This window comes from Oryctolagus cuniculus, chromosome 20, assembly GCF_051225735.1.
Source record: "Oryctolagus cuniculus isolate XC-2025 breed Fujian yellow rabbit chromosome 20, ASM5122573v1, whole genome shotgun sequence".
Taxonomy (NCBI): Eukaryota; Metazoa; Chordata; class Mammalia; order Lagomorpha; family Leporidae; genus Oryctolagus; species Oryctolagus cuniculus.
Window position 1 is genome coordinate 41,798,959 of NC_142886.1, and position 14,455 is coordinate 41,813,413.

The following is a 14,455-nucleotide window of genomic DNA, read 5'->3' on the forward strand; positions in this document are numbered from 1 at the left end:
TTCAGCTACTTCCCCAGGCATGTTAGCAGGGAGCTGGATTGGAAGTGGAGCAGCCAGGACTCCAGCGGGGGCCCATATGTGATGCTGGTGATGCAGGAGGCGACTTAACCCACTGCACCACAGAGCTGGCCCCCAAATGTGACTTCTTCACAGAAAAGTGATGGGGCCGGCGCCATGGCTCACTTGGTTAATCCTCCGCCTGCAGCGCCGGCATCCCATATGGGCGCCAAGTTCTAGTCCCGCTCTTCCAGTCCAGCTCTCTGCTGTGGCCTGAGAGGGCAGTGGAGGATGGTCCAAGTGTTTGGCTCCTGGCTCCTGGCTCCTGGCTTTGGATTGGCGCAGCACCAGCCATGGCGGCCATTTGGGGAGTGAACCGACTGTCTCTCTCTCTCTGTCTATAACTCTATCTGTTAAATAAATAAAATTAAAAAAAAATCAATTGTAAAAAACAGAAAAATGCTAAACAAAGTGAGAGTGCTCATTCATCTGATTTCTTAAAATACTAAGGAGTCATCTTTCTTTTTTATTAACATTTATTTACTTATTTGAAAGGCAGAGTTAGAGAGAGGCAGGGGCAGAGAGGTCTTCCAACCACCGGCTCACTCCCCAAATGGCTGCAACAGCCAGAGCTGAGGGGATCTGAAGCCAAAATGGAGCCAGGAGCTTCTTCCAGGTCTCCCATGTGGGTGCAGAGACCCAAGGACTTGGGCTACCTTCTGCTTTCCCAGGCCATAGAAGAGAGCCAGATCAGAAGTGGAGCAGTCGAGACTTAACTGGTGCCCATATGGGATGGCAACACTTCAGGCGGTGGCTTTGCTCACCACAGCGCTGGCCCCAGGAGTCCATCATTCAATAAAGTCCTCACTGGGGCCGGCAACATGGTGTAGCTGATCTTAAGTCCCCGCCTGAGACACCAGCATCCCATATGGGTTCTGTTTCAAATCTCAGCTGCTCCACTCTCCGATCCAACTCTCTGCTAATGTACTTAGGAAAGCAGTGGAGAATGGCCCAAGGATACTTGGGCCCCTGTACCCATGCAGTTAAACCTGGATGAAGCTCCTGGCTCCTGGCCTGACACAGCCTCAGCTATTGCAACCATTCGGGGAGTGAACCAGCAGACGGAAGATCGATCAATTTCTCTGTCTCTCCTCTCTGTAACTCTGTCTTTCAAATAAATAAATAATTCTTTAAAAATATAGCCCTGGTGCCAGTGTTGTGGTGTAGTAGCTTAAGCCTCTGCCTAGAGGGCCGGCATCCCATATGGGTATCAGTTCTAGTCCCAGCTGTTCCTCTTCTGATCCAGCTCTCTGCTTATGGCCTGGGAAAGCAGTGGCAGATGGCCTAGGTGCTTGGGGTCCTGCACCTACATGGGAGATCCAGAAAAAGCTCCAGGCTTCAGTGAACCAGCCAATGGAAGACCTCCTTCTCTCTCTGCCTCTCAAATAAATAAATAAATCTCAAAAAACAAAAACAAAAACAAGAACAAAAAAAAAACACACAGGGCAATAGAGAGGATGGAATTAAGAAAAGAGTTACACAGATGACTTTATTTATACTACAGAAAAGTCAGTAAAAAAATTGGGTTTTGTGTCCCCTTTGCATTGACTACCTAAAAGTAAATTTACATCTGATATTTAGCTTAAAGAAACTTAGCTTCTTCATTTAATTAAATGTAATCAAAAGTTAGAAATTACATGATCTTTTTATTACACGAGTTCAGCTTATATATCATCACTTTTATGTTTATAATAATGCATCTTTAAAATAATGTATTTTTAAAAGTTACCATATCTGCCTAGGTTCAATATCCAGTCTCCACTCCTGACTCCAACTTCTTTCCTGGGCGGCAAGGGTGGTGGTTCAGATAGTGGGGTTCCTGTGACTCCCACGGGAGACTGGACTGCTTTCCCACCTCTAATCCTGGCCCTGGCCTAGCCCTAGCTGTTGTGGGCATCTGGGCAGTAATGCAGGAGATGGGAGCTCTGTGTCTCTTTTGTTCTCTCCTAAATAAATAAAAGCTATCATATCTATTTGCAATGTGAACTTATGATATATGAGTGTTCTTTAAAAAGTTCATGGAAAATGTGTATCATGAAAAAAGTATATGTGATCTCATAATTTTTTACACCAAATAAACATCTTTTATTTCCTTTTTTGTACAAACTTTAAAAAAAAAAAACCCTGTTTATCTGTGAGGCAGAGACACAGAAGAGACAAACAGAGGAAGCTCCCACCTGCTGGCTCACTGCAAATGCCTGCAATGGACCCGGGTGAGCCACCACTGTTGCCTCCCATGGTCTGCATTAGCAAAGGGCTGGAGTCAGGAGCCAGAGCTGAGTACTGAACCCAGGAATCAGGAACTCCCCTGAGATGGGGCAGACATCTGGCCCCCAAAAGTAACTTTCAAAATTCTACTTTTAGGAAATGAATTCATAGGGAATGAATTTTATTAATACAGCATGACTTCATTAATTTGAATTCTGTAGATCATAATCTGTGATTAAAACACGATACAGAAATATACTGGATTATTTATACAGTTAATTGGAAATACTATGTGTACTTAAAGAGATTTTATATAAATATTTTTAATGTAACCAAACCAAACTTATTTTCCTGAACCCATTATTACACACTCAGATAATTGGTACTGTATTTTTCAACACTGAAACAGAAAAGTTTTTTAGCAAGTTAATAGTATAAATTTATACAATATTTAATTTGAATAGGTTTACACAGATCAGCCTTTTTCCCCAGAAGAAAAGACAACAATTTTGCCAGCAAAAAGTAAACCTATGGCAATGTCTCCACACTGAACATCATCATCAGTACAGATAATGTACTCACAACAAAGGGCTGTTGACGTTGTAGCCTGAAACCCAACTCATTTCTGCAAACTAGCGTGGACCACACTCAGCCTCAGCCTTCTCAGGGTTGTTACAGAAATTCCAATCAGGCATCGCATTAAAAAAGTGATATATTTCAAATAAAAGTCCAGCTTTTCAGTGTTTCCGAAAGATCTGAAGAATGGGCAGTACCAGGCCAACAGTCCCGGTGGCAGCTGCTGGTGGAGCCGAGAGCCTGCGACCTCCAGAAGAGACGCACAGTCTCCACTCAGCCTTGCATGCTCTTCTATGCAATCGTCTGGATCCACACGGCCCCCCGCTCCCACCTCTGCCTTCTCAGGCGCACTCCACACCCACACCCACAGCTCTGCCTATTCCCAGCAATCGCATCTCCAGCCAGTTTGCAGATTATGCCACCCAGTTTCATGTGAATTCCTCCCCCAGCCTAGGCTCCTGCACGCAGACGTGACCAGGGGAGGTTAGTGCACCGTGCACCGTGCACCGTGCACCGTGCACCGGTTCCTAGCCGCTTCTGCCACTCCACACCACCACCACCAGAACGAACGGACCGAGAGTTCTTTCCTTTCTGTTTCTGGTTCCATGTTGCCCTCTTCTTCCTGCCTGACGGCAAACCCTCTGAAGGTAGGGGCCTGGCTGCCTACGTCTAGTTCCTACTGTTGTGCCTGGTGCACGGCAGACACACAATGAATATCTGATGAATCAACAAAACAACTCTTGATTTTCTTGGGACAGGAGACTATCTGAGAAGGACAAAAAGAGTGATTTACATTCTGAATTATGCATCCATACACAAAGAAACAAGAGAAGCTCACACAAAACATTAACTCAAAACATTCTCCTTACTACATAACTTATTTGGCCCTTTATATCTAGAGGAATTATTTTTCTTAAACTGCGATTTCTAAAACAGAGCTCAGTTTAAATATCAGTATCAGGGAAACATATTTTAAAAATAAAGTTTTCAAGTCGAGTGAGAGCTTATTTACCTGGCTGATATAGACTTTTTTCTTAATTCAAATTTTGGCATTGTCTAGTATGCCCAGATGTTTCTATCATCACAAATAACTTTTAACCATTTATGGCAATTTAGAAAACTGCATCTGGTACTTCTTATATGTTTCCTCTAAAATCGCCACTTCTGCCAAAAACATCTAGAAAGAAATCCCTCAAAAGGTTTGGGTAACAAAGCGTCTGGGAATGTATTTGGCCTATGTTCAACAGGACATTATATGTTTTCTTGTATAAATCATGTCCTGGAAAATGGAATGTCTTTATTTAAAATAAAAATTCTACCATCCAGCACCATAAGGTAGTTCCATGAAACACAATTTAAGCTTCTTTTATATTTGTAATTCTAAAACATGGTCTTATGCTTCATATTACAGTAGGTTTTACTGGGACTCATTTTATACATTCTTCTACATGTTGTTTTTAAAAGAACTACTCTAAGGAAATTTTCCATTCTCAACCAGATTTTCAAAAAGAGCAATCACTAAGTCTTCTTACAAAAAATAAGTTATAAGGCCCCTTAAAACACAGGTATAAACCTGCAGACTAAGAGACTTTCTCAATGCTACAACGAAATCTGTATTCCTTATGAAAACTTATTTTTCTTTGCGTATCATAAAATTCACCACCCTTTTGACTAAGAGTGGTTGAAGCAACAACTATTTTGTGCTTTTTCTTTCAATTTATCAAATACTTTTCATTTAAGCAGAAATTTATCTCAAGGATAACAGTAGAAAACAAGAAGTGAAAGAAGAAAAACTGGGGCCCAGCAATTGGTGTAGTGGGTAGAGCTGCCACCTACAATGCCAGCATCCCCCGCGGGTGCCAATTCGAATCCTGGATGCTCCACTTTCAATCCAACTCCCTGCTAATGCACCTGGGAAAGAAGTGAAAGATGACCCATGTGCTTGAGCCCCTGACACCTGGAAAAAGCTCTGGGCTACTCATCTGGCCATTGCAGCCACTTGGGGAGTGAACCATCAAATGGAAGCTCTCTGTTTCGTTCTCTCTCTCTCTCTCTGTGTAACTCTGCCTTTCAAATAAATAAATAAATCTAAAGAAAAAAGGAAACTGTCAAATTTGGCTACATATATAGCAAGAAACTTTTTTTTAATAAATCTTTTTTTTTTTTTTAAGATTCATTTATTTATTTGAGAGGCAGGGTCACAGACAAAGGGAGAGACAGAGAAAAAGGTCTTCCATACACTGGTTCACTCCCCAAATGGCTGCAATGGCCAGAGCTGCGCCAATCCAAAGCCAGGAGCCAGGAGCTTCTTTCGGGTCTCCCACATGGGTGCAGGGGCCCAAAGACTTGGGCCATCTTCCACCGCTTTCCTAGGCCATAAGAAGAGAGCTGGATTGGAAAAGGAGCATCTGGGACTAGAACTGGTGCCCATGTGGGACGCTGGCACCGCAGGTGAAGGATTAGCCTACTACAACACAGTACCAGCCCCAAGAAACTTCTTTTCATGGTTCAGCTTCAGTCTAGGCTTAAGCAGGTACCTATTTTCTCATCAATAACCATTCCATAAAAATTCTAAACTCTGATAACTCAAAACAGCTAATGAAAGACATTATCCTGTCTGCTCCATAGACTAGTGCATTAAGTTTGAAAAGGCAGTAAAATACAGGATGGCACGGGGAGTAATGTGCCTGCGTTTGTGGTAGAATGCTGGCATACTGAATTTCTAAATGGAAGGACAGCAGTACTCCCTCTACTGGCCAGGATGATCCACTACAGCACCTACAGGACCTACGACTGGTTTGTTGCCACTGTCACTTGCCCACGGTGGGGAGAGTCTTTAACAGTTTTTAGTATTTCTGAGATGAGGCTCCTCTCAAGTTCCTCTTCTCCATTAAACACCACCTGACAACTTAATGGCATTCTAGTGGAACTAGATATACACTGTCTTAAATTACTAACATGTGATACGTCTATGCTATATGTCATTTCCTTAGCTAAGCTCCCTGCAAAAGAAATCCTATGGGGGAGTGCTTGGCACAGTGGTTAAGACTCTGCTTGGGACGCTATCCCTAACTGGAGTTCCCAGCTTTGAGTTCAGCTCTGCTTCTGATCCAGATTCCTGCTAATGTGCACTCTGAGAGCTGGCAGATGACAGCTCAACTGCTCGAGTGAGACCCAGATTCAGTTCCAGGTTCCTGGCTTCCGCCTGGACCAGCCTGACTGCAGTTGGGCATTTGGAGAGTGTAGCAGTGGATGCAAGAGCTCTCTGTCTCTCCGCCTTTCAAATAAAATAAAAAGAAAGGGGGCCAGCATTGTGGCATAATGAGTTAAGCTGCCACCTGCAATGCTGACATCCCATATGGGCACTGGTTCAAGTCCCAGCTGCTCCACTTCAGATCCAGCTCCCTACTAATGTGTCTGGGAAAACAGTGAAAGATGGCCCAAGTGCTTGGGCCCCTGCATCCAAATGGGAGACCTGGAGGAAGCTCCTGGCTCCTGGCTTCATCTTGGCCCAGCTCGGCCATTTGGGGAATGAACCAGTAGATGGAAGATCTCCGCCTTTCAAATAAATAAAATAAATCTTAAAGAAAAAAAAATGAGACCAAAAAAAACAAGGATCCTACCTAGTGTATCACATAGCTTCTGACATGAAGCCAGAGAGCTGCTTCTCATTAAGAACTTGAAGCATGACAAGGCATCTATCTTTGTACTTTCAAGACAAGATCTGTAAATACCCTTAATTCACAACCACAGCTGCACAGATATGTCACTAAAAATTACACAGAAAGATTGAAATCATCGACAATCTTCCATTTTAATACTGGTGTCACCACAGTAGTTCTCTCTTCCTAAGTCTGACCAATCTGAATCATCTCTTCTCTGGTAGCAGTGACATAATCAACCATTTTGAATAAAATACCACTTTTTAAAGTGTTTCCTAATATTGTTAAAATGTTGAAACAGCATATCAACTAATCATTAGTCTACAGACGCTGAGAAATAAAACAATACTTTGCCTCTACAACTTAAATCTCTATGTACTTTCTTGCAACAAAAGCCAATCTGTCTTTTTCAAAATTGTTTCTCCTGGCAAATATTTTTGCTGTCTGGCCAAGTTTTGTGTTAAAAATAAAGTACAGTATTACAACATCAATCAACATTTAAAGCATTTAATGATCCAGGAAAGAAAATACACAGTGATTCTTTTGAAACAAGCAGGCCAATCATGCTTTTGCTTATATTATCAAATCCAGAGTGTAGCTTTGAGAAAATAAAATCACACTTGTGTTTAGAGATAAAAAAGCGATACGAAGCACTTAGGTAACATAAGAAAACGGATTGTCAAGAGGAGCTGTAAATGGCAAGAATGACTTAAAGCCATAACAGAACCAACTGTCTCCTCATTCCCCTTCCTGTCTGTGCAGCACTGGCTTCTTGCCTGCTCTTTCAAACACCAGTTGTACAAGCATAATTTGAGATTTTTCTGTAGCAATTCTGACTCCTCCAGATGGATTTGTGTTTCTATACATTTATGATAAATACTAACTGCAATTTTTCTTTTACATGAATAGGAACCTAGACCACCTAAGCCTCACTGGATATAATGAAGAAAATCCACTACTGCATAGAACTTCTTCACTGTCTCCTTGTGGCCTCAGATGTTACAGCAGTGTGACACACACACGCTGAGCTAACACAGACCAAGGGCTGGTTCAGAACTAAGCTTTTCCACCCTCTTTAGCCGGTCCAACCCTGGGACAGCAACTCCTTTGCTAACCTGCTTCAGGTGCCCACGCTTCTCCCTTGCACCGCCCTTTTGCCTTCTGCGATAATGCTGCAGCTGCATGGCCTTCGATCTACACACAGTGCTTCCCGATAAAAACTGCCTCTTGGTGAAGGCAACCATTTCGACATGTGGGCACAACACAGAGAGTGCCACCATCTCTTCAAAGGAGACGGAGACACAAGGCACAGAATACAAGTCAGGCTACAAACAGCCACTTTCCTGCCAAGAATACACCAATCACGAGCTTTGGTCACGCGAAAAAGACCAGAGCTGAAATGTCCCTTCCTTTCACGTATAAGATGGAACTAGTACCACCTGGAGCTGCCGATGAGCAGCGAGTCAACGAAGGCTGAGAGGCACAGGACGGGTTATGTCGAGCAGCAGACAGGTACTCCACACCTAACTGCTCCTTGCTGTGCGTTTCCAGGTATCCCACTGCACCCCAGGCCCCAGGCTGGCCAAGTCTGCCAAGCAGGGAACCTTCAGCTGGGCAGCCATCTGCCTCAGAACTAACTTGAAAGAAACCGCCTACTACTTGTCTTGTCTTGTCTTGTCTTGCTAGCCATCTCCCAGCCCCTCTCTCCTCTGGATTTAGGCCAGCTTCCTTTGGCATCCACGCATCAGTGCTTCTTACCTACATTCTTCTCAAGCTCTAAGTTGCTGTTTTTCTTTCTTTTTTTAAAGATTTATTTATTGATTTGAAAGGCACAGTCAGAGAGGGAGAGAGAGCAAGACGTGTTCCATCCATTGATTCATTCCCCAAATGGCTAAAATGGCCAGAGCCGGGCCAATCTGAAGCCAGTAGCTAGGATTCTTCTTCCGGTTCTCCCACATGGGTGCAGGGGCCCAGGCAATTGGGACGTCGTCCACTGCTTTCCCAGACATATTAACAGGGCGCTGGATCAGAAGTGGAGCAGCCAGGAATGTTTCTACTTTTCGACAGTATGTCTGATATTTTTACCTATTTCTACTTTTTATTTTATGTTATATGGTATGTATTTCTTAACTCCTTAATTCTGTGCCTTGTTAGTGTGCCTAATCTAGACACAGTCCTAGGCTCCAAGAAGAAATGCAGTCACACAACAGCTTCAACTTCTTGGTTGCACCTAAATCAGAGACTAACTGAGGAGTGTCATTTTGTCAACTGGTCGATGCAACAAGGTGCTCAGAACTACCCAATGACCTCTGCTCTCAATCCTAAGCGCTGGACAACTTCAGGAACTGACAGAGCTCACGAGATACAGGATGAGTGTCTGTGGAGAGCACCCCTACAACCGTAAAGACGGAGCCATTCCCAGACATTCACTCAAATGGGACTCGTGCCCTGACAAATCAGCCGGCTTTAGGTCAGATCGGGAAGAGGCCACCACCATAAACAATCCCATCAGCCTCAATCATGTCCACAGAGTGACAGCAACACCACAGCATGGTCGCAACATCCAGGAAAACAAACTCGTCAGGCCAACTCAGGGACTCCACCTCCACTAGGCTCCCACTCAAGTGGAGGCAAACTGGCCATGGAGACGGAGACCGAGATGGAGACGGAGGTCCCCGGTGCAGTCGGCCTCACCCAACGCTGCCAACGCGTGATGTAAGGCAACATCTGACCCAGCACTAGTACCAGGGGAAGAAGAGGAAACAAAGCAAACAAACCAAACCTACTTTGTTTTTTAAGTTCTTCAATTTGTTCTTCCTTCAGGTCTAACTGTTCTGTAAGTCTTGACGCTGAGTCCAACGCAGCATTTGCTTCATCCAAACGTTCCTGAAGGAGAAAAGCTTGTTAAAAAGCAGCAGGCAAAGACCGCCTCCCAAACCGCGGCGCCGGGAGCCAGTGGCCATCAGTGCCAGGAGCCGGCGGCCATCAGTGCCGGGAGCCAGCGGCCATCAGTGCCGTACACCTTTGCTGCAGGAGCGGCACCGCCGTGCCTGCACGGGACGGAGCAGCAGCCCCCGCGGACCCCACGCTTTCCCAACGTGGCTGCCTTTTACTCACAGGAACCGAAGGAAAAGAGGGGACGCTACTGAAACCCAACACAGGATGGGTGGAAAAAAAAAGTAACAACAAAAAAACAGAACAGATACAAAAAGGCAAGAAATATGGCAACAAACATCCTTGCTCTTTTGAATTTTGCAAGTCTACTACAGGAGGTGATATTTCATTATGACTTTATCACTTTAAATCTCATTTCCCTACTAGTGAACCCGAGCCCTTTCTTCATGTTTGCGGGACAGTGGATCTGCTGTGAAAACCTCTGCACATACTGCCCGTACGCTCCTACCGAGCCGCCTCTCACGGCTCGGTTTTCGCGAGTGCCTCTGACAGCAGATGTGAACCCCCGTCGCAGATCGCGTCTGTCTGAGCGCGGTGTCTTCTGCCCCACAAAGATCTCACAGCAGTGCAGTCAGCCGTGCCCTCCGTGCTTTCGCAGCTTGGTGAGTTTCGTGCTGCTTAGGATCCCCTCACCCCAGGGCTGTAAAGTCTTCTAGAGTTTCTTGCAAAAAAAACTTTCAAAAATATTTTATTTGAAAGGTAGAGTTACACACACACACACAGAGAGAGAGAGAGATCTTCCATTTGCTGTTTCACTCCCCAAATGGCCGCCAACAACCAGGGCTGGGCCAGACCAAAGCCAGGAGCTCCTACCAGGTCTCCCACGTGGGTGCAGGGGCCCAAGGGAACTGGGACATCTGCCACTGCTTTCCAGGTGCATCGGCTATGCCACAACGCTGGCCCATTGCAAAAATGCTTAGACTTAAATCCTTCATGTGGCATTTTCCAGTGGGAGTGATTTTGACACTAAATGTCAGAAGTGCCAACCAGCATACCCAAAAACTTAGTACACTTATAATTGAGAATCCCCATTTGTATACAACTGGAATTTATTATTGTATATGATGCAAGATGGGGTCCAATTTTAATTTCTTCTGTATGGACGGTTTGCCAAAGTCATTTATTAGATAATCTATCCTTTTCTTCATTACATTAAAATTAGCTTACTTCAGGGCTTAGTCTAAAATCCCTATTTCTGGGTTCTCCCTTGCTCTACTAACCTAGGTAACACCATATTGATTTATGGCTCTATTTTGACAACTAGTGGGCAAGGCCCCTACTCACTGCTATTTTTTTCTCATAATTTTCTTGGCTATTCCCAAGCATTCATCCACGTAAATTCCAGGCCATCTGCAATCAGTGTGATTGATGTGTCACTTTGGATAGGCTATAGTCTCTAGTTAGTCAATCAAACACAGTCTAGATGTTGCTGTGAAGGTATTCTGCATATATAATCAAAGCCCTTGCTCCACAGAAGTGAAGGAAGGCACACTATTCTGGACAGCCTGGCGGGCCTGCCTGCACCAGTGGGACATCCTTAAAAGCAAGACTTGGGCTTCTCCCCCAAGTGAGAAAAATTCTCTCTGTGCAGAGCAGTTCCCGCCTGTGCACAAGGAGCTCCATCCCACTTGCAACTCTTCTGAGGACAACAGCAGCTGGGGCCCGTGCTGCAGAGGCCCAGCTGCCTTTGATGTGGCCTTCCCACCCGGATGGCAGCCTTACAGATTTGCTTAGCTGGCTGCACAATTACGTCACCAATTCCCGGTAATAAACTGCAAATGTGTGTCTCCACATGTATCCCATAGACAAATTTGCATTTACACACAAACACACCCCTACTGGTTCTGCTTCCAGGGTTTGAATCCTGACAAGTAGAAACTAAACTTTTAAATAAAACGTTGTTTAAAATTCACAAAACTAAATTTAAATGAAATTTAAATAAATTTAAATAATTTTTAAATATTTGTAGCATTTATACTTATGAAATTATTAAAGCTTAAAACTACACTAAGGCTTTCTTAAAAATCAGCATTGTATTGTTATTCTTTCTACCGTTAGTTTGGTTTTAATTTTCTAGTTTCAGGGTTTTGTTGTTGTTGTTGTTCATTTGCTCTTTTAAGATTTATTTATTTGAAAGGGAGAGTTGGGGCCAGTGATGTGGCGTAGCAGGTGAAGCTGCCTTTGATGCCAGCAGCCCATATGGGTGCTGGTTCGAGTACCAGCTGCTCCACTTCCAATCCAGCTCCCTGCTAATATCCTAGGAATACAGCAGAAGATGGCCCAAGTCCTTGGGTCCTTTCCATGCATGTGGGAGACCTAGAGGAAGATCCTAGCTCCTGGGTTTGGCCTGGCCCAGCCCCAGCCTTTGTGGCTATTTGGGGAGTGAATCAGTGGATGGAAGACCTCTTTCTCTGTCTCTCCCTCTCTGTCTCTGTAACTTTGCCTTTCAAATAAATAAATAAATCCCTCTAAGAAAAAAAAAAAAAGGCAGAGGTACAGAGAGTGGACCGCCATCCACATCTCCCACGTGGGTATAGGGACCCAAGGGCTTGGGCCATCCTCCTCTGCTTTCCAGGCACATCAGCAGGGAGCTGGATCAGAAGTGGAACAGCTGAGACCTGAACCGGTGTCCACACGGGATGCCAGCATTGCAGGCGGCAGCTTAACCGCACTGTGCCACAACACTGGCCTCAATCAGTTTTTAACTTTATTAATCTACTCTGATTTTTCAAAATGTATATTACATTTTAAATTTTAAAAACACCCTAATTTTAAAAGATCTGTACTCTAAATGTTGACCCACTGGGAACCAGGAAAAGTGTTGGATAAAACGAGATTACTTCAAAAAAGCTCATGGAAAATGGAATTCAAAGTGTAAGGTCTGACAATGCCAAGAGCTGACGAGGATGCAGAACAGGAACTGAGGTAAATAAGCACAGCCAGGCTAGAGAACAGCGTGCTGACACTGCCCACATACACCCAGACTCGGCGGTGTCCATCAAAACGTACACCCAGAAGGAATTCCTGTGTGTGCACACTAGTAGAGAGAAATAAGCAAGTATGCAACCACAGTCTGTAGAGAAGAGATCGGAGCAGCGCTCCATCAGTCAGTGAAATGGGCATAAATTACAGGTCCATGCAACGATTATGGCAGGGAAAATATCGAATCAGCTACACAAACACACATAACACTAAGTAAAAAAAAAAAAAAAGCAAATCTCAAAAGAGATTTTAGTCAGTTTATATACAGTTCAAATTCCATTTACATAACTTCAAAAACAAGCAAAACCAAACAATGTATTATTTGGACAAACCTGTGTGATAAGCCCACAAAAAGCAAGAGGGTGACAACCGCAATAGCTTGAAAGAGCGGTACCCCGGGGCGGGGGCGGGGTGGGGAGCTGCAGAGGGCCCCTGGAGCACTTAGGACACTGTGCTTCCCACACTGGGGCTCTGCTGCATCGCTACCCTCGACGTATGCCTCTTATCTAAATAGTTTTACAGCCACTTACCATTTAATAAAAACTTTTAGACTTTACAGGACTTATACCCCCACTTACTTGGCACATCACTATTCCTGAACAGCATATTCACCACTAGTGCCAGGTAAACGGATTTTATTATTTTCTACCAATTACAGCTGGAGTCTACCTATGACTCAGAAAAGCTTCTCCCAAATCTAAAAGCAAGTCACTTTCATGTTGGGTTTCTTCATATGGTTTCATTTCACTTACATTTTATATAAAATGTCTGTATTTATAAAATATAATAGAAACATTTTAGGGGGCTGGCATTGTGCCACAGCGGGTTGGGCTGCCACCTACGCCGCCAGCTTCCCACATGAGCAAGGTTCAAGGCTGGTGCCCCCGGGAAGGCAGATGAGAACGCCCAAGGTGCTTGGGCTCCTGCCGCGCACATAAGAGACTCGGATGCAGTTCCCGGCTCCTGGCTTCAGCCTGTCAAGCACTGGGTGTTGCAGCCACTTAGAGGGTGAACCAGCAGAGAGAAGATACCTCTCTCCCTCATACCTCTCTCCCTCCCTCCCTCCCTCTCTCTCTCTCCCTTTTACTAACTCTTTCAAATAAATGAAATAAAGAAGGAAAGAAGGGAGGGAGGAAAGAAGAAAAGAGGGAGGAAAAAGGAGGAAGGGGGGAGAGGGAGAGAAAGAGAAAGAGAAAGAGAGAAAGAAAGAGGACCCAGCACTGTGGCATAGTGGGCTAAGCCTTGGCCTGCAGCATTGGCATCCTGGATGGGTGCCGGTTTGTGTCTGGGCTGCTCCACTTCTGATCCAGCTCTCTGCTTATGGCTTGGGAAAGCAGTAGAAGATGGCCAAAGTGCTTGGGTCCCTGCACCTACGTGACCAGTGGCTTTGGATCAGAACAGTTTAGGCCATTGTGACCATTTGAGGAGTGAACCAGTGGATGGAAGACGTTTCTCTCTGTCTCTCCCTCTCTAACTCTGCCTCTCAAATAAATAAATAAATTCTTAAAAAAAAAAAAAAAGCAGCAATATTTTAAAGAATAATGCTAGGAGCGGCGCCGTGGCTCAATAGGCTAATCCTCCACCTTTCAGCACCGGCACACCAGGTTCTAGTCCCGGTCGGGGCTCCGGATTCTGTCCTGGTTGCCCCTCTTCCAGGCCAGCTCTCTGCTGTGGCCTGGGTGTGCAGTGGAGGATGGCCCAAGTGCTTGGGCCCTGCACCCCATGGGAGACCAGGATAAGCACCTGGCTCCTGCCATCGGATCAGCGCAGTGCACCGGCGCAGCGCGCCAGCCGCGGTGGCCATTGGAGGGTGAACCAATGGCAAAAGGAAGACCTTTCTCTCTGTCTCTCTCTCTCTCACTGTCCACTCTGCTTGTAGGTAGGTAGGTAGGTAGGTAGGTAGGTAGGTAGGAAGGAAGGAAGGAAGGAAGGAAGGAAGGAAAAAGGAAAGGAAAGGAAAGGAAAGGAAAGGAAAGGAAAGGAAAGGAAAGGAAAGGAAAGGAAAGGGAAAAGAA

The 14,455-nt window shown here is 44.9% G+C and overlaps 1 protein-coding gene across 2 annotated transcripts in view; it reads right to left on the reverse strand.

The window, feature by feature from the left end:
* Positions 1-14,455, reverse strand: part of TRIP11 (thyroid hormone receptor interactor 11) — a 79,074-nt gene that overhangs the window by 16,692 nt on the left and 47,927 nt on the right. For both annotated transcript variants that reach the window (XM_008271914.5, XM_002719595.6), the window contains exon 16: positions 9,290-9,389. In XM_008271914.5, coding sequence (XP_008270136.1) covers positions 9,290-9,389 — 100 coding nt within the window. The remainder of the gene's footprint in view (positions 1-9,289; positions 9,390-14,455) is intronic.